Genomic DNA, 24,870 nt, shown 5'->3' with positions numbered 1-24,870 from the left:
CTGACAGCTGACCCGTGTCTGTGACGTTGAAAATGTGTCCCCTTACCTGTACAGGTAGACTCAGAGTAACGGTTATGTGAGTGTAACGGGCCTCGACACACCTGTACACTCCTTCTTATTGGAGGGCCCGAGCACGTAGTACAGCGATCTGATGTCAAATGCTTTTAAGGGATTTTGCCCTCAGGATGCATTCCGGAATTTTTGTTTACTTTTCAAAACATGATTTAACGATATCTCCATACCACGCGTAATGTCCAGAACGATACAGAATTATAGAAATTGTCCTACTGTCGTCAGTAAGGACCGCACTACAAATAATGATCTTTTCTATTTCATAAACTATACGAAACAAGGAAGTTTCATCACAATACCAAACACGATGATAATAAATGGACCCGAGACTTTGACGTCGTGGTGATAATTCCAACATTAACTTTTTGTTAAGACTTTCAATATTTAAACACGTGATTATCATATTATTGACCATTAATTTTTTCTATTTAAAATAATGTAGGTACCGACAGGTTTCCCCAATTCAATTACCTAGATATTACCAATATCAGTTTATAGCCATTTAATATATATACAGAAAATGACAATATTACGTCAGTGACACCTTTTTTGGAAAAACTTTCAAAACTAATTTCAAACGAGACATTTTTGAGGTGAGGTGGTTAAAGTCCTTCATATTTGTTAATCGGGATTGTACACATATTATAATCTTAATGAAAAAAATTATTTTCATAAACCAAGTATTGTAAGTGTCGTTTTGAAACGATTTTACACATTAACAATACGACGACACAAAAGCACTATGACCACGGGAAGGCATTGATTAGCTGACAAATGGGTTGCTATCGTAGACATAGATTTAAGCACAGGTACGATGGGCCTAGATATAACGGCACACCTGGCTATAAATAGACTGGGTTTAAACCCCCACAATTTGTTCAGACATAAAGCTGGTATACATCTCACGTCACAACCACACTATAGGACATTACTGGTGTTCAGTAGGCGTGTACCCAAACACATATTACTGTCCTGAAAAGGCATTGTTTTCTGTACGTTGTCTAGGATATAATGTTACCAAACGTGTGTATTTGTTTACAAATTTAAATTCCCATGGGTTTACTTACTTTAGATTGAATAAATTACTTCATTTTTTCAGTATGTTATTTGGTCCTTATTCCAACCTCTTTTTTTTTATTTTTTAGACATGCACAAATGATCACTCATTATTACTGATGTAAATGACCGCCTCACAAAATACCAGTTATCCTGACGACACGAAAGATAATTGTCACGTGCAAATGTAATTACGACTGCGTCTAGCATATAAAATAACTGTTATTTTGAGACTAAATATATCAGATTGACATACTTGGGTTAAAAAAATGTAAAATTTTCACAAAATCCAACAAGTCAACTTCATTATAAATATTTACACTACGGTTTTTATTCTATACTTATAAGAAATCACACATGCACGCACGCACACTCGCACGCACGCTCGCTCTCTCTCTCCCTCCCCCTCTCTCTCTCTCTCTCTCTCTCTCACACACACACACACACGCACACTCTCTCTCTCTCTCTCTCTCTCACACACACACACACACACACACACACACACACACACACACACACACACACACACACACACACACACACACACACACACACACACACACACACACACACACACACACACACACACACACACACACACACACACACACACACACACACACACACACACACACACACACACACACACACACACACACACACACACACACACACACACACACACACACACACTTTACTTTATACAGGGAATACACTTGAAGGGTGTGTCATCTGTGGGAAAGAGACCGTGGGTTATGTAACATGCCTCGGCGTGCCAGAATAAACCGGATATAATTCCATTGCTTGTGACGTCTTTCTAATGCACGTGCATGCAATGAACTGCTCATTTCCTGACTTCATTGACAATAGACCTGAAGACGAGAAAACTACTAAAACTTCATCTCAAAACAGAGCTGGTCACGCGATAAATGACCTTGAACCGAGTCATTTTCTATCTGCAGGTAGTCCCACCAATGCATGTGTTGATGTTGACCAAATCAATGAAGAGGAATGTAAAGTATGGACGGGGTACACGCTTCACCAAATACAACATTATCTCCTTCCTCATCAATAGAGGATCGTGTTCATCTACATTTCGTACTTTGTGTCTCTGCTGTGTTAAAATTGGAGAGCAACACTCCTTAGTCTCAACTTGGTGTTTAGAACGGTCTTGCTAAAAATACTATTGTCTCACACATTTCATAACATCTTCCTAGAGTCCGAGACCGTTCCACCTGGGTTCCTGGGTTCAAGAGACATACGTCGTGGGGGTGCTTAATGCCACATAACAGTATTTACAAGGTGGTCCTGTGGTGACAACTGTAATCAAGGCAGGTGCCTACTTATGTCCCCAAAGTTCTTAACACCCTGGTGTCTTTACCAGAATCAACTACGGCAACTACACTATTGCTATTTCACTTCTTGAAAATGCCACACTGATTGAAACTCACAAAGCAAAACCGGTATCTTCATCAAAAGCAAAGGTGTTCAATAATAAATTTTACCGTTTGTCATCTTCATCATAATAATTTCATTAGTAGAAAATATTTAGACAAGTATAAGAGACCGACTGGTTTTAGAATTATGTAGACTAAAGTGTCCCAAATTGTTTCACATGCTTTTCTGTTTAAGTCTACTAAATAGACAAAAATATTTTTGAAATAGTATATTATTCGATAGCAAAACAACAGTGGGAATATGGTGCATAATAGTGATATATTTTCATAGTGATCGTGTCAAGTTCTAGGAAGAATTATATTACAGCACCTGTAACACCCACACAGGTGTTAGTCAATGCGGTCCCATTATCCACAGAATGAATTCTGAAAGTAACCTTTCCTGATTTAGGCTTTATGTTCCCATAAATTTTCTACTTATCACATTTAAAAATTCCAATCGGAGGCCGACACTAATCTCCACAAATTTACAGTATTTAATACATATTTATCATATCTAACACAGATTTACCGTATCTAACACAGATTTACCGTATCTAACACAGATTTGCCGTATCTAACATAGATTTATCATATCTAACATAGATTTACCATATCTAACACAGATTTGCCGTATCTAACATAGATTTATCATATCTAACTTAGATTTACCATATCTAACACAGATTTGCCGTTTCTAACACAGATTTACCGTGTCTAACACAGATTTACCATATCTAACACAGATTTACCGTATCTACCATAGATTTACCGTATCTAACACAGATTTACCGTATCTAACATAGATTTGCCATATCTACCATAGATTTACCGTATCTAACACAGATTTGCCGTTTCTACCATAGATTGACCGTATCTAACACAGATTTACCATCTAACACAGATTTGCCGTATATAACACAGATTTGCCGTTTCTACCATAGATTTACCGTATCTAACACAGATTTACCATCTAACACAGATTTACCGTATCTAACACAGATTTGCCGTATCTAACATAGATTTATCATATCTAACATAGATTTACCATATCTAACACAGATTTGCCGTATCTAACATAGATTTATCATATCTAACATAGATTTACCATATCTAACACAGATTTGCCGTATCTAACACAGATTTGCCGTATCTAACATAGATTTATCATATCTAACTTAGATTTACCATATCTAACACAGATTTGCCGTTTCTAACACAGATTTACCGTGTCTAACACAGATTTACCATATCTAACACAGATTTACCGTATCTAACACAGATTTGCCGTATCTAACATAGATTTATCATATCTAACATAGATTTACCATATCTAACACAGATTTGCCGTATCTAACACAGATTTGTCGTATCTAACATAGATTTATCATATCTAACATAGATTTACCATATCTAACACAGATTTGCCGTTTCTAACACAGATTTACCGTGTCTAACACAGATTTACCATATCTAACACAGATTTACCGTATCTAACATAGATTTGCCATATCTACCATAGATTTACCGTTTCTAACACAGATTTGCCGTATCTAACACAGATTTGCCGTTTCTAACACAGATTTATCGGATCTTACTGTGATTTCAACATTAGTTTTTTTTTATTTAAGATTACTTTCTTCTTTTATTCTGTGATAATTGAAATCTTAATCTAGCCATGGGATAAGTCTAGTCTAAGATAATATCGTGGTGTTAGTATTGGTGAAAACTATATTTTCTCATCCTGATAATATGAAACCTCAGGTAGGTAGTGTTTTTCCATTGTTAAAGTCTGTGTTCGTTAACGGTCACAGGTAAAACGCGACAACACTATACATGTATATGGAGTTTAAAGGGGGAAAAACTGCCAATACTGTCACGAGATTTTCAGGCCATTTTTGTTTAAATTGATGTAAGAAACAAGGCGGAGGAAAGTAAAGGGAATAGAGGAGGCGAAGAGGAGGAGGAGTAGGCGGAGGAGGAGGGAGAGGAGAGGAAGAGAAGGAGAGGAAGAGAAGTTGAGGATAAGGAAAGATGGAGAGGAGGAGGAGGGGAGGGAGAAGAAGGGAGGAATAGAGTAGGAGTTTTAGAGGAGGAGGAGAGCAGGAGGAGGAGGGGGGGAGACGGGAAGGAGAAAGGGAAGAGGAGAAGGAGATAAAAAAGAGAAAGAAGTGTAAATAGGGAGGTGTAAAGGACAAGAGAGAGAAAGGAGTAAAAAAGGAGAGAAGGAGAGGAGGAGGAGGCATCGGGAGGAAGAAAGGAATCTGAGTAGGATGTCGAGAGGAGGAAGTCGAGGTGGCACGGAGGAGGAGGAGAGGAAGTGGAATAGAAGGGAGGTGGAGGGGAGAGGGAGGAGGAGAGAAAGAGAGGAGGAGGCGAGGGGAGGAGGAAATGAAGATGAGTAGGGGGAGGGGTAGTAGAGAAGGGGGAGTAGAGGGGAGGGGGAGAAGGAGGAGGAGAGGGGGAAAGGGGGAGGGGAGGGGGGAGGAGGAGAGGGGGAGTAGTGTGGAGGGGAGAAGGAGGAGGTGGAGTAGATGGGAAGAGGACGGGGAGAGGGAGGAGTAGGGTTGGTGTGGTGGTGAGTGAGGAAGATAGGATTAGGAGGAGGAGAGGTGTGTAGAGGAGGAGGAGGAGTAGAGGGGAGGAGGAGGGGAGAGGGAGGAGTAGAGGGTTGGTGGTGGTGGTGAGGGAGGAGGATAGGAGGAGGTGGAGAGGTGTGTAGAATAGGAGTAGAGGGGAGGGGAAAAAGGAGGAGGAGAGGGGGAGGAGAGGAGGTGGAGTAGAGGGATGGTGGTGGTGGTGAGGGAGGTGGAGAGGTGTGTAGAATAGGAGTAGAGGGGAGGAGGAGAGGGGGGTAGAGGAGGTGGAGTAGAGGGATGGTGGTGGTGAGGGAGGAGGATAGGAGGAGGTGGAGAGGTGTGTAGAATAGGAGTAGAGGGGAGGGGGAGAAGGAGGTGGAGAGGAGGAGAAAAGGGAAGTAGAGGAAGAGTGGAGTTAAATGTGGAGTTAAATTCTATCCCCGTCTGTGCATTTGCGCTTTTGCATCTATCTTAACTCACATTCTTAGTGTTAAAAAATTTGATAGACAATTTGTATATATAGCTTGTGATGGTAAATTATCTTTAATCGACTAAATATGATAAAAACCAATTATTAACACCGCTTTTTTGTATCTTTCCATATCTGCATCTTTGAAGTTTTAACTAATTTCCCAGTAGTATAGGATACATTCTGTAGAAATGTCGTTATATAGACTTATAAAAAGAATCTACTCCAACAACAAAGTAAAGGACAGCCTATTATAAACCTGTTACTACCTGGGGGAATAATGTGTTCTGTATCAGATAAATATCAGTGATGATATTAGCCTTTTATCTGTGAATAAAAATGAAAAATGTACATTTAAGTATTCTCCGGCAACTATGATATGCACGTGATAATAGTGTATATAGATGGTAATGTAAGAATGATACATGACAATAAGGTAGGTCTCTTCAAGATAAAAAAATGTTAGCTACATTTACAAACATGTTTTCAACACAGCATGATTCTGCAGATAACCTCAACTAAACCTGCTATACAGAAGGATTGATTTTATCTTAAAACAAGATTGTTATACCCACACAGCCGTCCTACTACCTGTTATATCGACACAGCCGCCTTACTACCTGTTATACCGACACAGCCGTCCTACTACCTGTTATATCGACACAGTCACCCTACAACTTGTTATACCGACACAGTCACCCTACAACTTGTTATACCGACACAGTCACCCTACTACCTGTTATACCGACACAGTCGCCCTACTACCTGTTATATCGACACAGTCGCCCTACTACCTGTTATACCGACACAGTCGTCCTACTACCTGTTATACCGACACAGTCGTCCTACTACCTGTTATACCGACACAGTCGTCCTAATACCTGTTATACCGACACATCCGTCCTACTACCTGTTATATCGACACAGCCGTCCTACTACCTGTTATATCGACACAGCCGCCCTTCTACCTGTTATACCGACACAGTCACCCTACAACTTGTTATACCGACACAGTCACCCTACTACCTGTTATACCGACACAGTCGCCCTACTACCTGTTATACCGACACAGTCGCCCTACTACCTGTTATACCGACACAGTCACCCTACTACCTGTTATACCGACACAGTCGCCCTACTACCTGTTATATCGACACAGTCGCCCTACTGCCTGTTATACCGACACAGCCGTCCTACTACCTGTTATATCGACACAGCCGTCCTACTACCTGTTATACCGACACAGTCGTCCTACTACCTGTTATACCGACACAGTCGTCCTACTACCTGTTATACCGACACAGTCGTCCTAATACCTGTTATACCGACACATCCGTCCTACTACCTGTTATATCGACACAGCCGTCCTACTACCTGTTATATCGACACAGCCGCCCTTCTACCTGTTATACCGACACAGTCACCCTACAACTTGTTATACCGACACAGTCACCCTACTACCTGTTATACCGACACAGTCGCCCTACTACCTGTTATATCGACACAGTCGCCCTACTACCTGTTATATCGACACAGTCGCCCTACTACCTGTTATACCGACACAGTCACCCTACTACCTGTTATACCGACACAGTCGTCCTACTACCTGTTATACCGACACAGTCGCCCTACTACCTGTTATACCGACACAGTCGCCCTACTACCTGTTATACCGACACAGTCGCCCTACTACCTGTTATACACACAGACACAGTCCGTCCTACTACCTGTTATACCCACACAGCCGTCCTACTACCTGTTATACAGACACAGCCGTCCTACTACCTCTTATATCGACACAGTCGCCCTACTACCTGTTATACCGACACAGTCGCCCTACTACCTGTTATACCGACACAGTCACCCTACTACCTGTTACACCGACACAGTCGTCCTACTACCTGTTATACCGACACAGTCGCCCTACTACCTGTTATACCGACACAGTCGCCCTACTACCTGTTATACCGACACAGTCGCCCTACTACCTGTTATACAGACACAGCCGTCCTACTACCTATTATATCGACACAGTCGCCCTACTACCTGTTATACCGACACAGTCACCCTACTACCTGTTATACCGACACAGTCGCCCTACTACCTGTTATACCGACACAGTCGCCCTACTACCTGTTATATCGACACAGTCGCCCTACTACCTGTTATACCGACACAGTCGCCCTACTACCTGTTATACCGACACAGTCGCCCTACTACCTGTTATACCGACACAGTCGCCCTACTACCTGTTATACCGACACAGTCGTCCTACTAACTGTTATACCGACACAGCCGTCCAACTACCTGTTATATCGACACAGTCGCCCTACTACCTGTTATACCGACACAGTCGTCCTACTACCTGTTATACCGACACAGTCGCCCTACTACCTGTTATACCGACACAGTCGCCCTACTACCTGTTATACCGACACAGTCGCCCTACTACCTGTTATACCGACACAGTCGTCCTACTATCCGTTACTTATTTTATTAACTCTGTCATCCAGTCATTTATTGTGTGTTATCTCTGTAATAGTAGTTCAAGCGGAATAACTCTTGGTTCCTCGATGTGAAAAAAGGTCTCTCATAATCTTCCAGTTCGATTTTCTTTTACTTAAGCAGAAAGTAGTTGTACATTGAAATATATGTGTATGTTCATCCTCATTTTTGCCATATCAATATGATTGGGTTTTTTTTTCACTTTTTATTGACATTGTAAATAATTGATTCTTTACATTCAATAGAGTTATAATATTGTAAATAAATTATTCTTTATATGGAATAGAATTATAATATTGTAAATAAATTATTCTTTACATTAAACAGAATTATAATATTGTAAATAAATTATTCTTTATATGGAATAGAGTTATAATATTGTAAATAATTGATTCTTTAAATGGAATAGAGTTATAATATCAAAATCAACGTTTTCTTCACTTGATCAACATTTTCAACTGGTGATTTTTTTTACATCTTTGCTTAATATGTAATCAAAGTTTGTGCGCTCATTTACTCTTCAGAAAACCTAGACTCCTGTGATGAATATATGTAAGAATAGGTAAAATTATCGAGGTATAAGACTTAGAGACTGAGTGGTTTACCACTCTGAAATGTCTACGATTACCGTTCCACTCTAGTGAAATATAAAGCACCAGTGTACTACGCATGTGTCTTAATGTGCATGGCGATTTTTTTTTTGCATTATTCTCATTTAAATTGTGTCTTAAAACGTTCCGGAGATACATTGGTCTTCGTTTCAAATAGTAGTCAATTCCCTGTGCGGAAGTTAAAGTGCATTGTGGGATTGTATACAGAAATGGCGGCTGCTTTAAAGCCAAGAAATGGAATGAATGAAAACAAGTTGCAGGAAGCATTGTAAATATGTCTTATGCAAAACGCTGCTCACATACTTATATATATAGGTATTGCATATATCATAACGTTAAAAAGTCTCGCTTCGGAATCAACTTTCCACGTAGTAGGGACAATACCTCGGGGTTTTGACCTGACGTTTGTTACCAAAACAAGTTTGCACATGTGTGATATGTTTATTGGCAAGCGTAACAGGTGGTTTTCTCTTTAACACTGTATTGGTATTTTGGGTAGAAGACTTGGATTATCATCCAGACAGTGTTTGTGTCACACGAAAGGGATCAATATTTAATAAGTGCCTCCAGTAGTTGGAATTACGTGGTTGAGTATCTTGGTGGAAAAGTGAACCGGATTAGGATTAAACAGTTAGTATATATATATTTACTTCATATACCACACTCCATGAAATGAAAAATTACAAAATTAAATTATTTTATTTGTATGTATATATTTCATATAAGATTATATATATATACATCTCGCTTTGCATTATTACCAACATTGATATGTGGAAATTTATTTAGGCCTCACAGTAGTGACAGTCATATTTCAAAATTTCTACCTATATAATGAGAGAAGTCATTGGCTTGTTATAGGTTTCCATTAATTGTATTAACATTCATTATAGCTATACAATCGGGGCCCATTAATGTTAAAGTCACCCTCAAGCTTATATATAACTTGTTTGACACTCGATCAAGTCACAGTGAAGCTGACCCAAATATACATGATGGTACCTACACATGTCACATGTACAAAACCATGGATTTGTCACTACATGATCACTTGTAATTTAATGTTAATGTTAAGATGATTCTATTTTTATATTGTATTGATTGGAATTATTTATATGGTAAATATTGAACATTTGTTGAATTAATTCTTTGAAAATTAGAAGTTGTAACTTAAGGTTGTCATTTAAATAAATTTTCCCGTCACATCTTTTCTGTTACAATGGTAGATGCATGATCTGCAAAGTTATTTATAAACACACAAATATATAATTTAGAAATCAATCTCTATAGGTATATACAGTGTAGGTCTTAAAATCCATAAATACTAAACACAAAGATAACACAATGTTCCTCTTACTAAACACCAATTTTCTCTCAGAGCTGTACTTACCTGTATTCTTAATTGATGGTTTCTTTGGTGGAATGCTTTGGGTGATGAAACTGTACTATCTTAACTATTTTATTGGAGAGAGAATTTCAAGATTACAATTTGTATCTGTCCCTCTTAACTTTTCTAGTTACAATTTGTATCTGTCCCTCTTAATGTTCCTAGTTACAATTTGTATCTGTCCCTCTTAATGTTCCTAGTTACAATTTGTATCTGTCCCTCTTAATGTTCCTAGTTACAATTTGTATCTGTCCCTCTTAACTTTTCTAGTTACAATTTGTATCTGTCCCTCTTAACTTTTCTAGTTACAATTTGTATCTGTCCCTCTTAACGTTCCAAGTTACAATTTGTATCTGTCCCTCTTAATGTTCCTAGTTACAATTTGTATCTGTCCATCTTAATGTTCCTAGTTACAATTTGTATCTGTCCCTCTAAACATTCCTAGTTACAATTTGTATCTGTCCCTCTTAATGTTCCTAGTTACAATTTGTATCTGTCCCTCTTAATGTTCCTAGTTACAACTTGTATCTGTCCATCTTAACGTTCCTAGTTACAATTTGTATCTGTCCCTCTTAATGTTCCTAGTTACAATTTGTATCTGTCCCTCTTAACGTTCCAAGTTACAATTTGTATCTGTCCCTCTTAATGTTCCTAGTTACAATTTGTATCTGTCCATCTTAATGTTCCTAGTTACAATTTGTATCTGTCCCTCTAAACATTCCTAGTTACAATTTGTATCTGTCCCTCTTAATGTTCCTAGTTACAATTTGTATCTGTCCCTCTTAATGTTCCTAGTTACAATTTGTATATGTCCATCTTAACGTTCCTAGTTACAATTTGTATCTGTCCCTCTAAACATTCCTAGTTACAATTTGTATCTGTCCCTCTTAATGTTCCTAGTTACAATTTGTATCTGTCCCTCTTAATGTTCCTACTTACAATTTGTATCTGTCCATCTTAACGTTCCTAGTTACAATTTGTATCTGTCCCTCTTAATGTTCCTAGTTACAATTTGTATCTGTCCCTCTTAACTTTTCTAGTTACAATTTGTATCTGTTAACATTTGTATCCTAAGTTACAATTTGTTACAATTTGTATCTGTCCATCTTAATGTTCCTAGTTACAATTTGTATCTGTCCCTCTTAATGTTCCTAGTTACAATTTGTATCTGTCCCTCTTAATGTTCCTAGTTACAATTTGTATCTGTCCCCCTCTTAATGTTCCTAGTTACAATTTGTATCTGTCCCTCTTAATGTTCCTAGTTACAATTTGTATCTGTCCCTCTTAATGTTCCTACTTACAATTTGTATCTGTCCATCTTAACGTTCCTAGTTACAATTTGTATCTGTCCCTCTAAACATTCCTAGTTACAATTTGTATCTGTCCCTCTTAATGTTCCTAGTTACAATTTGTATCTGTCCCTCTTAATGTTCCTAGTTACAATTTGTATCTGTCCATCTTAAAGTTCCTAGTTACAATTTGTATCTGTCCCTCTAAACATTCCTAGTTACATTTGTATCTGTCCCTCTTAATGTTCCTAGTTACAATTTGTATCTGTCCCTCTTAATGTTCCTAGTTACAATTTGTATCTGTCCCTCTTAACGTTCCTAGTTACAATTTGTATCTGTCCCTCTTAATGTTCCTAGTTACAATTTGTATCTGTCCCTCTTAATGTTCCTAGTTACAATTTGTATCTGTCCATCTTAACGTTCCTAGTTACAATTTGTATCTGTCCCTCTTAATGTTCCTAGTTACAATTTGTATCTGTCCCTCTTAATGTTCCTAGTTACAATTTGTATCTGTCCCTCTTAACGTTCCTAGTTACAATTTGTATCTGTCCCTCTAAACATTCCTAGATACAATTTGTATCTGTCCCTCTTAATGTTCCTAGTTACAATTTGTATCTGTCCCTCTTAACGTTCCTAGTTACAATTTGTATCTGTCCATCTTAACGTTCCTAGTTACAATTTGTATCTGTCCAATTTGTATCTGTCCATCTTAACGTTCCTAGTTACAATTTGTATCTGTCTAGTTACAATTTGTATCTGTCCCTCTTAATGTTCCTAGTTACAATTTGTATCTGTCCATCTTAATGTTCCTAGTTACAATTTGTATCTGTCCATCTTAACGTTCCTAGTTACAATTTGTATCTGTCCCTCTTAATGTTCCTAGTTACAATTTGTATCTGTCCATCTTAACGTTCCTAGTTACAATTTGTATCTGTCCCTCTAAACATTCCTAGATACAATTTGTATCTGTCCCTCTTAATGTTCCTAGTTACAATTTGTATCTGTCCCTCTTAATGTTCCTAGTTACAATTTGTATCTGTCCCTCTTAATGTTCCTAGTTAACAATTTGTATCTGTCCATCTTAACGTTCCTAGTTACAATTTGTATCTGTCCCTCTTAACGTTCCAAGTTACAATTTGTATCTGTCCCTCTTAATGTTCCTAGTTACAATTTGTATCTGTCCATCTTAATGTTCCTAGTTACAATTTGTATCTGTCTCTCTAAACATTCCTAGTTACAATTTGTATCTGTCCCTCTTAATGTTCCTAGTTACAATTTGTATCTGTCCATCTTAACGTTCCTAGTTCAAATAAATTTAGATAACTCAATAACAGTTTAATGAATGCATGTTTTTATTATCATTATTATTTATTAGAACACTAAACCAATATTTAAACAAGATTTTCAACAATGATGGCAATTGAGCCCATTGGTAGAATGTTGTGTGTGGTGTAACACTATTGGTTTGTTTTCTGTAGACTGTTCAGTGTAGTGATGTGAAGATGGCCACCCCTTTGACAGGATGAGTACAAACCTAAGTCTGATGAATCCTGGGACCTCCCTTAACTTTGATGGACAGGTGCTGCAGAATGCCCAGGAGGAGGAATACAGAAAAGAGGAAGAACAGCAACACAATGAGGTCAGTTAGTACATTGGGGTCATTAAGTTCATATGTCAAAATGTCAGTACACTATATACTGTATCTAGTACTCTTGTTGTTAATCCATGTTATTAAGCAATTTTATGAATGACCATTTTTACTCTGAAGCATGGAGTGAAGACATTTTTTTCGGTTGAAAAACTCACACTGGTATAAAAATGTAGTAGTCTTGTAATCAATTGGAGGATTAAAATGGACACAAATATATATAAGCAGGATTCTAAAACAAGGGCTTTTTAACTCATTTTTATAGGATGATTTTCATGGTCTGATATATTCATAAAATTTTGAGACTAGCCCACAGGTGGTGACAGACTTTCCTTGATGACACTAGCCCACAAGTGGTGACAGACTTTCCTTGATGACACTAGCCCACAGGTGTTGACACTAGCCCACAGGTGGTGACACTAGCCCACAGGTGGTGACAGACTTTCCTTGATGACACTAGCCCACAAGTGGTGACAGACTTTCCTTGATGACACTAGCCCACAGGTGTTGACACTAGCCCACAGGTGGTGACACTAGCCCACAGGTGGTGACAGACTTTCCTTGATAACACTAGCCCACAGGTGGTGAGTCTTTCCTTGATGACACTAGCCCACAGGTGGTGAGTCTTTCCTTGATGACACTAGCCCACAGGTGGTGACACTAGCCCACATGTGGTGACAGACTTTCCTTGATGACACTAGCCCACAGGTGGTGACAGACTTTCCTTGGTGACACTAGCCCACAAGTGGTGACAGACTTTCCTTGATGACACTAGCCCACAGGTGTTGACACTAGCCCACAGGTGGTGACACTAGCCCACAGGTGGTGACAGACTTTCCTTGATGACACTAGCCCACAAGTGGTGACAGACCTTCCTTGATGACACTAGCCCACAGGTGTTGACACTAGCCCACATGTGGTGACACTAGCCCACAGGTGGTGACAGACTTTCCTTGATAACACTAGCCCACAGGTGGTGAGTCTTTCCTTGATGACACTAGCCCACAGGTGGTGAGTCTTTCCTTGATGACACTAGCCCACAGGTGGTGACACTAGCCCACATGTGGTGACAGACTTTCCTTGATGACACTAGCCCACAGGTGGTGACAGACTTTCCTTGGTGACACTAGCCCACAGGTGGTGACAGTCGTTCCTTGATGACACTAGCCCACAGGTGGTGACAGTCGTTCCTTGATGACACTAGCCCACAGGTGGTGACAGTCGTTCCTTGATGACACTAGCCCACAGGTGTGACACTAGCCCACATGTGGTGACAGACTTTCCTTGATGACACTAGCCCACAGGTGGTGACAGACTTTCCTTGGTGACACTAGCCCACAGGTGGTGACAGTCGTTCCTTGATGACACTAGCCCACAGGTGGTGACAGTCGTTCCTTGATGACACTAGCCCACAGGTGGTGACAGTCGTTCCTTGATGACACTAGCCCACAGGTGGTGACAGTCGTTCCTTGATGACACTAGCCCACAGGTGTGACACTAGCCCACATGTGGTGACAGACTTTCCTTGATGACACTAGCCCACAGGTGGTGACAGACTTTCCTTGGTGACACTAGCCCACAGGTGGTGACAGACTTTCCTTGGTGACACTAGCCCACAGGTGGTGACAGTCGTTCCTTGATGACACTAGCCCACAGGTGGTGACAGTCGTTCCTTGATGACACTAGCCCACAGGTGGTGACAGTCGTTCCTTGATGACACTAGCCCACAGGTGTGACACTAGCCCACAGGTGGTGACACTAGCCCACAGGTGGTGAAAGTCTTTCCTTGATGACACTAGCCCACGGGTGGTGACAGACTTTCCTTGTTGACACTAGCCCACAGGTGGTGACAGACTTTCCTTGGTGACACTAGCCCACAGGTGGTGACAGTCGTTCCTTGGTGACACTAGCCCACAGGTGGTGACAGTCGTTCCTTGATGACACTAGCCCACAGGTGGTGACAGTCGTTCCTTGATGACACTAGCCCACAGGTGGTGACAGTCGTTCCTTGATGACACTAGCCCACAGGTGGTGACAGTCGTTCCTTGATGACACTAGCCCACAGGTGGTGACAGACTTTCCTTGATGACACTAGCCCACAGGTGGTGACAGTCGTTCCTTGATGACACTAGCCCACAGGTGGTGACACTAGCCCACAGGTGGTGACAGACTTTCCTTGATGACACTAGCCCATAGGTGGTGACAGTCGTTCCTTGATGACACTAGCCCACAGGTGGTGACACTAGCCCACAATTGGTGACAGACTTTCCTTGATGACACTAGCCCATAGGTGGTGACAGTCGTTCCTTGATGACACTAGCCCACAGGTGGTGACAGGCTTTCCTGTTGAGGCAGGTGATCAGCATCAACATTGGATCAATGAAGTAAAGTGACCTTTACATATCATTAGAATGTGAAGTGGAAAGTTGTAAGATGATAGTGGTGTATTCCTATCCACCTTTCTCCTTTAGTTTGTTGATAATGTCAGAATGTCGATAAATATGATAACAGCTATAGTAGGTGATGCTCTCAATCCAGGGATCAACATCAATGATAATAACAGCTATAGTAGGTGATGTTCTCAATCCAGGGATCAATACAATGATAATAACAGCTATAGTAGGTGATGTTCTCAATCCAGGGATCAACATCAATGATAATAACACAAATAAGTAGAATTATATCACACAGCATTTTCTCCTATATTTACTGTAAAATTCTATACAGGTACAGAAATCCAAGTCTCCATTTCTGAGAAACGCGCTGAAAATTTTGGATAAGTCTTCCGTCAATTGTCAAAGCCTCTTCATGGTGTCTGTTGTTGTTTCGATCTACTTTTGTGTTCAAATGCCGTTTAGAGACAGACATGATGAATTTTTTGTGTGTACATGAGGAATCAATGTAAAGAACAATTTATCTTGACGTGAATCTTCCGACAACTTGGCTGAAAAGTGAGTGGAAAGTCTAATTCATCAATGGTTGAAAGAAGCATTTTGATTGGCTAAGAATATGTGAGGGACTGTTTTCGAAAACTGTGCACATCTTGGTTTTTTGTTGAATTTCATTGATATTGTGATAATTTCATTACTTTTAGGTTCAAATTAATTTAGAGTAGAGGTATTCTGCTTGTGTTAAGTCAAATATCCCCTAAATATATCCTCTGACACTACACACCATTCCAGTCAACAGGGTCGAATTAAAGCTCATTTCACTTTAAGACCTAATGTAAATTGATCTTAGACTGTTATTAAGTCCAGGAAGCTCAAACACATCACATCACTACTATATGCCCTGTTTGAATCTCGAGCTCTTTTTTGTCATCATGCACGTGATATGATGTAGCTGTGTTTGGAGGAAGGCTTTCTTTGTTTCCATGGTGACATAGTGTCCTTCACATTATAATACCAAAGAATCAAGGTGTATAAGCCTAATAAAGTGCTACTTTTATCACTGTTTGTAAAAGTTGTGTGACAAACAGAGGCTCCTTAAAATGAACTTCTGAGTCCATCATTTATACTGTAACTAAAGTCCCGTACCCTTAACACAGTAATAGAAATCCTCCTGGCCCCCATTCACCATAATTTGACTCCAATACAATACGTCCTGTACATTTACCATGTTTACTATCCATTGTTTACCTATGATTTTCCAATGAAGAACACAGTATTGTTTACATTATAAAGTTGATCTATGATCAGTTGGCAGCGTGACAGTGTTTGTTGGCAGACCATTAGTAAAGGACCTTCAAATATTTATAACATGTTATACACTTTATAATGTTGGTTGTAGGGGACATTATAAACAGTACAGGTATTGGATTAACAAAGGATGTTTTTTATTCTTTTACCATTCCGGCTATATCAGGAAAATTCAAGATCTGGTTTCTGAATCTGTAGCATAATTAGAGATGGTCATATGCTGGAGGTGATGAATTAAATCCAAGAGAAACAATAAAACCATAATTGTGAGAAATATTTTTTTAGACAAACATTTCACTGACCAAGACACATGTAATGTTGCATAACTTGGCCCCTCACAGGAACGTTTTCATTATGAACACATCAACACCACTGTACCGTGTCTGTATTAAAATAAAGTCTTCAAAGTATCTATTTTCCAAGTTATAAGCCACGCCTTTTTTCTCAACGGTTGGATGTGCTACTTAAAATACTGGTGTGGCTGATATGTGGTCGAAAAAGCTTGAAGTCTGTCATCTGGTCATCTGTTCTGAACTGTTATATAGTTCAGAATGGCCATTTCTGTCGAGGCATATCACATGCACTATTGACCTGCATGATCTAGCACCCTGATAATTTTGGCTGCAGTAACTTGTCACACTTCCAGAAAAAAGAAAAAATAGAGATTTAAACCAAGCATACCTGTTCACCGGTATGAGACGTCGGTACCAAGTTTAATATGAATCTTTTAATATGAATCCCAAAAATATCTTTTGAACTTTGGTGGTGGTGTCGAAAGTCACAGGTAAAGTTTACAATAGCTTGTTGCATTCTGGGATAGATATGTCATCAGGCCATATTCTAGATTGACCGCCATATCATGCTTGTTTACAATGATAATGGCTTTATGTAACTTATAAGGAATGATATAAGGCTATAAGAATTTCGGCCTTCACTAACATAAAACAGTACAAACACTGATGGAGATGGTGTTAAGTAAACCGTATGTAACATCAGGCCCTATTTCTGTGTGTAGACAATCTTTGAAGGCTCCCAAACCAAACAAGTACGATAATTACTATTTTATGTTTTTGAAACATGTCAATAGAATAAAGGATTTTCTGTGTATAATAAATTTGCAAACTTATATTAAATTTTTCACTGACAATCTTGATAAATTGCCTTCCGTTATCTCTTATATCAGTGAATTTTGGTCAACATAAAGGTTACCGCATCGTAAGAAAGGGTGCGCTTTATATTCCAGTGGCTAATATGTAGATCAAATAAAAAATTTGTTAAAACTTGGCTCTGCTGCTTATATACAGATGCAGTTTAGAACCCAGAGCATACGGTACATGCTAATGCACATTTAAACAAATTTAGTACATTCTAAACCTAATATGCACATATATATATATATATATATGTATTTAACATGTACACCATTGTTCTACTATACTTACAAACATCTTAATGATCAAGATGAATATAAAATCATACTCATCGTCCCACACTACACAAATATCATTTACAGCCATACTTTTTTTTTTATCAAACACTGTTAATAAAAATCTTTTGCAATTATATTATTGTAATACTTTTGGTGAGCTAAGCTCTTGTGTCAAATGCTATAAAATGTTGAGGATGCATTGGGCAAACATTATACAGGTATAACCTATTTTCATTTTTCTAGCAGGAATCTGATATTAGAACCAAAGTCCATACATAGTACAAAAATTTTAATGAGATGAGAATACATGTTAAGTTTACATTTTTTACAAAACTGAATTGCAGGCTTATACAATGTTTTATACAATGCATCACACTAAATTATGCAAATGTACATATTTATCAAATCCTATACATCTCTTCATGTAACATGGAGGCAACAATAAAGATAGCAGCTCTTGAAAGGTGGATGGTTTGGGCAGTTCCACTGTGCCAATTCTGATTTACAAAGATAGCTCAGCTTGCAGAATTTTACAACATGATCATGTTGGCCTGAATAGTATTCAAAATATGTAGTTGTCCTGGTGTGTAGCCATTACAGCAGTTGTGAATGCTGTGGTGTGTGTCATTGTTATCTGTTATCTTAATGCCTTACTGACATTTATTTAAGCGAGTTGGAAACTGAATATTCTACTGTTTGTAAATGATAATGATATTTTAATAATTCATATTTCTAGAGCTCTGGGATGAGTTGAATAGATATGTTATATCAATGCGATCAACACAGACATAAATCACATGCATTATTCAAATGTGGCATTACAAATTCAGTCATGCGGAAAAGCTTTATTTTAAAGCAAAAATAGAAGTGGTCATCCGTCTGCCTGATTCTATCACCATGATAATTCAAATGTATAGAGGCCATAGTGATGCCACCTGACCTAGACAAATCAAAAGTACAGAGGGATTGGTGGCCATAGTGATGCCACCTGACTCTATCACCTAGACAAATCAAAAGTACAGAGGGATTGGTGGCCATAGTGATGCCACCTGACTCTATCACCTGGACAAATCAAAAGTACAGAGGGATCGGTGGCTATAGTGATGCCACCTGACTCTATCATCGTGATAATTCAAAAGTACAGAGGGATTGGTGGTCATAGTGATGCCACCTGACCTAGACAAATCAAAAGTACAGAGGGATTGGTGGCCATAGTGATGCTACCTGACTCTATCACCTAGACAAATCAAAAGTACAGAGGGATTGGTGGTCATAGTGATGCCACCTGACCTAGACAAATCAAAAGTACAGAGGGATTGGTGGCCATAGTGATGCTACCTGACTCTATCACCTAGACAAATCAAAAGTACAGAGGGATTGGTGGCCATAGTGATGCTACCTGACTCTATCACCTAGACAAATCAAAAGTAGAGGGATCGGTGGCTATAGTGATGCCACCTGACTCTATCACCTAGACAGATCAAAAGTACAGAGGGATCGGTGGCTATAGTGATGCCACCTGACTCTATCACCTAGACAAATCAAAAGTACAGAGGGATCGGTGGCTATAGTGATGCCACCTGACTCTATCACCTAGACAGATCAAAAGTACAGAGGGATTGGTGGCCATAGTGATGCTACCTGACTCTATCACCTAGACAGATCAAAAGTACAGAGGGATTGGTGGCCATAGTGATGCTACCTGACTCTATCACCTAGACAGATCAAAAGTACAGAGGGATTGGTGGCCATAGTGATGCTACCTGACTCTATCACCTAGACAAATCAAAAGTACAGAGGGATTGGTGGCCATAGTGATGCCACCTGACTCTATCACCTGGACAAATCAAAAGTACAGAAGGATTGGTGGCCATAGTGATGCCACCTGACTCTATCACCTAGACAAATCAAAACTACAGAGGGATTGGTGGCCATAGTGATGCCACCTGACTCTATCACCTAGACAAATCAAAAGTACAGAGGGATTGGTGGCCATAGTGATGCCACCTGACTCTATCACCTAGACAAATCAAAAGTACAGAGGGATCGGTGGCTATAGTGATGTCACCTGACTCTATCATCGTGATAATTCAAAAGTACAGAGGGATTGGTGGTCATAGTGATGCCACCTGACCTAGACAAATCAAAAGTACAGAGGGATTGGTGGCCATAGTGATGCTACCTGACTCTATCACCTAGACAAATCAAAAGTACAGAGGGATTGGTGGCCATAGTGATGCCACCTGACTCTATCACCTGGACAAATCAAAAGTACAGAAGGATTGGTGGCCATAGTGATGCCACCTGACTCTATCACCTAGACAAATCAAAACTACAGAGGGATTGGTGGCCATAGTGATGCCACCTGACTCTATCACCTAGACAAATCAAAAGTACAGAGGGATCGGTGGCTATAGTGATGTCACCTGACTCTATCATCGTGATAATTCAAAAGTACAGAGGGATTGGTGGTCATAGTGATGCCACCTGACCTAGACAAATCAAAAGTACAGAGGGATTGGTGGCCATAGTGATGCTACCTGACTCTATCACCTAGACAAATCAAAAGTACAGAGGGATTGGTGGCCATAGTGATGCCACCTGACTCTATCACCTAGACAAACTAGTTTTGTACTTGATGAAGTTTAGTTGGAATGGGATTTTAGCCGTACTTATTTAGATACAACATTGTTGATGCTAATTCCTCATCATGATGAGTTTGTCTGTTTGTGGGCATATTCACTGTCCATCTCTTTATTTGGTTTTAGGCAAAATGACAGTTCCAGTCATAGCTTTTGAAACTAGCTGTTATCACCAATCCTAGCTTTTTGATTTGTGTTAATATTTCAGCAATTTATCAGTGACCCTCTTTGCTGCCATCTTTAAGAAAAGTGTCATGCATGCATACTCTCTTTATTAGACAATCAAGTACTATACTAAAAATTTACCAAAGCTGACAGACCAGGTGACATGAAAATATTCAGATTGAGTTTTGTGATGAAAATATTCAGATTGAGTTTTGTGATGAAAAAATTCAGATTGAGTTTTGTGATGAAAAAATTCAGATTGAGTTTTGTGATGAAAATATTCAGATTGAGTTTTGTGATGAAAATATTTGTGATGAAAATATTCAGATTGAGTTTTGTGATGAAAATATTTGTGATGAAAATATTCAGATTGAGTTTTGTGATGAAAATATTCAGATTGAGTTTTGTGATGAAAATATTTGTGATGAAAATATTCAGTTTGAGTTTTGTGATGAAAATATTCAGATTGAGTTTTGTGATGAAAAAATTCAGATTGAGTTTTGTGATGAAAATATTTGTGATGAAAAAATTCAGATTGAGTTTTGTGATGAAAATATTCAGTTTGAGTTTTGTGATGAAAATATTCAGATTGAGTTTTGTGATGAAAATATTCAGATTGAGTTTTGTGATGAAAATATTCAGATTGAGTTTTGTGATGAAAATATTCAGATTGAGTTTGTGATGAAAATATTCAGATTGAGTTTTGTGATGAAAAAATTCAGATTGAGTTTTGTGATGAAAATATTTGTGATGAAAATATTCAGATTGAGTTTTGTGATGAAAATATTCAGATTGAGTTTTGTGATGAAAATATTCAGTTTGAGTTTTGTGATGAAAAAATTCAGATTGAGTTTTGTGATGAAAATATTCAGATTGAGTTTTGTGATGAAAATATTTGTGATGAAAATATTCAGATTGAGTTTTGTGAAAAAATTCAGTTTGAGTTTTGTGATGAAAATTCAGATTGAGTTTTGTGATGAAAAAATTCAGATTGAGTTTTGTGATGAAAATATTCAGATTGAGTTTTGTGTCGATAAACAAACTAGCTATGCAGTGAGAATTCTCCGAGATGAAACAATATGGCGGAATGCACATAATTATGGTATTGTTGACATCTATTCTTAGCGGTCTACCTAAAAGTTGGCAACTGTTGATAATCAATAACAGTCGTAAATTTTGAAGACTCTTCAGAAAGGATATTTGAAAATGATCAACATAGCTAGTGACATCATAGATGTGATCACAATACACCTTTTGACAATGTTTCGTGTTATGTTAATTATAAAAGTCATTATATTCATTATAAAAAAGGTTGAGTAATATGGAGAGATAAAATTTCCTTGATTGCCGACAGCACTACATATTGTGTATCACACTCAAGGGAACGTCCTTATTTATAGATTTTGAAATACTAAAGAGAGTATGAGATATCAAAAAGATGTGTACTTTAATATGACTAAATACATTTAAAAGTAAAATTTCAGTTTCGTATATGAAAAATGACTCGGTTACGTCTATTTTACTCTAGAGAGAATGACAGCTTGGCTTACATGTGTATGTTTTACACAAATACCATGGGTAATCTTGATACATCTTCAGACACTATTACCTAAAATACCTTTAGAAGTTAGCGACATCAAACGATGTATTGGCAATATGATTATAAGACATCCCTGAACAAAGTCTCATGTTGATATTTGTAAAATTGTTGAGTTTCGGAGAGATAAGTTTTCCTTGATCACTGATAGTACACATGTGTATTGGACTTGAGAGCAGTGTCATCTTATTATGTGTCGATTTAATAGGGAAGAAAATCAATTAGAAGAAAAAAGTTACCCCATAAACGTTTTCTGACTTTTATCAGAGATGTGTATAGAACAAACAGATAAATGTCTGGTTTTTTATTCATCGTTGCACAACATTATGCACAACCAGGTTAGCAGGATATCTATAAGTAAAGTTTTCTTTCATGTTCAGCTGTCTCATCATGCGTGTGCCAGCTGACACAAACCGAGGCCCAACTCTGTATTACAAGTGACTGGTATGTGGAGCTCTAGTGTCAAAGAGTCACAATCTTTCACTACACATTTTGATAAGGTAATTGTACGAAGAAGAGTACATGTGTAGTTTATAAAAAAGTAACAATCTTTCACTACATGTTTTGATATGATAATTGTATGAAGACTGGAATACTTTGCTTCAATATATTCAACGATTAATTTAATTTATTTTTGTTGCTCATAAATTTTTGCGTTCCAGATCATCCAGAAAATCAATTACGACGGTCTCATAAATCTTTGATCTTTCCACAAAAAAGAAGGAGAAAATCCTACCGCTATGTAATGTGTGCACTTTAGACTTAAAATTTGTCAAGAAAAGTTGTACTCTTTATGTGCAGATTTGACTGTAGCAAAATAAACAATTCATAATGTGTAGTAAAGTCTGGTTCTGAGTACAATATTCAATACCAATTTCAATCCCTTGATTTTGTAGTTTAATTTCTGTGAATTGTAAATTTTGCACAAATTTGATGGAAACTTGGAAATTGATAGGCATCTCTTATTCAAGCGATTAATTGTTTTAGCATAACACTATTAAAGTTACAAATATGTATTTTACCAACATGTTTAGCCTTTCAGTAATTTCAGTACCTGGTTCTTTGATTTTGTTTCGGCACAATACCTCATACTTCCTGCCTCTTGAAAGAAAGTGCTAATGCAGGAAAGTTTTTTGGGTCGTGGGGTTAAAGATCAAGGCCATGTTTTTTGGGTCCAGGGGTTAAAGATCAAGGCCATATTTTTTGGGGTCCAGGGGTTAAAGTTCAAGGCCGCTTTCACTTAAACACTTATAGAAAATATCTTCAGCTTCGCTGAATTGATACAACACTCAGACTTTCTTCATTGTGTCTGAAAGGGGAGTGCTAGCTCTCAGTTTCTTTCAATGTTTAGAGGTCAAAAGTTAAGGTCACCATTACTTAAGGGAATACACAGCAAAAGTATATCATCTGATTGTTACTGATCAACATTTACGTACAGCGTAATGAACCCTAATCAAATGAATCAGCCAACTGTTATCAAAATGTAGCTTGAGAGATTACAATAAGTCCGAAACATCAGCTCTAATAGAATGGAATAATGGAAATTGGAATTCGTAAACACTTGAATGTGATAGTTATTACTGGTAGTGAAATGCATTTTACTGTGTTGGCTATATTCGACTTGAAACATTCAGTTAGTAGAAGAGTTTAATGTTACATTTATCCAGGTGGATTCAATATCAGATGTAAGTAACATACTCACTTGAGACTGAATAATGAATTCAGCCATTTTACATGTTTATAGCAGCTGTGTTGTTATATATCTGTGTATGGTTTCCTCTATCACCATTACTAGACTTTGAAGGGTCAATTAGTCCATTAACCCAGGGGTAGATGGTATTATATGGGGTTGATAAGGACCTGTGGGGGATCAGTCCATTAACCCAGGGGTAGATGGTATTACATGGGGTTGATAAGGACCTGTGGGGGATCAGTCCATTAACCCAGGAGTAGATGGTATTATATGGGGTTGATAAGGACCTGTGGAGGATCAGTCCATTAACCCAGGGGTAGATGGTATTATATGGGGTTGATAAGGACCTGTGGGGGATCAGTCTATTAACCCAGGGGTAGATGGTATTACATGGGGTTGATAAGGACCTGTTGGGGATCAGTCCATTAACCCAGGGGTAGATGGTATTACATGGGGTTGATAAGGACCTGTGGGGGATCAGTCCATTAACCCAGGAGTAGATGGTATTATATGGGGTTGATAAGGACCTGTGGAGGATCAGTCCATTAACCCAGGGGTAGATGGTATTATATGGGGTTGATAAGGACCTGTGGG

At 38.5% G+C, this 24,870-nt stretch overlaps 1 protein-coding gene across 1 annotated transcript in view; it reads left to right on the top strand.

Moving 5' to 3' along the window:
- Positions 1-12,926: 12,926 nt before the first annotated feature.
- LOC132554879 (centrosomal protein of 152 kDa-like) overlaps positions 12,927-24,870 on the top strand; it is a 73,886-nt gene continuing 61,942 nt past the window's right edge. The window contains 1 exon segment of the mRNA XM_060219207.1: positions 12,927-13,043. Within this exon segment, the coding sequence (XP_060075190.1) occupies positions 12,927-13,043 (117 nt within the window).

The sequence above is a fragment of the Ylistrum balloti genome, unplaced genomic scaffold (genome assembly GCF_031769215.1).
Source record: "Ylistrum balloti isolate Yb309-2 unplaced genomic scaffold, AGI_CSIRO_Ybal_v1 Utg370448, whole genome shotgun sequence".
Lineage (NCBI taxonomy): Eukaryota > Metazoa > Mollusca > Bivalvia > Pectinida > Pectinidae > Ylistrum > Ylistrum balloti.
This window is presented reverse-complemented; position numbering and strand designations above follow the sequence as displayed.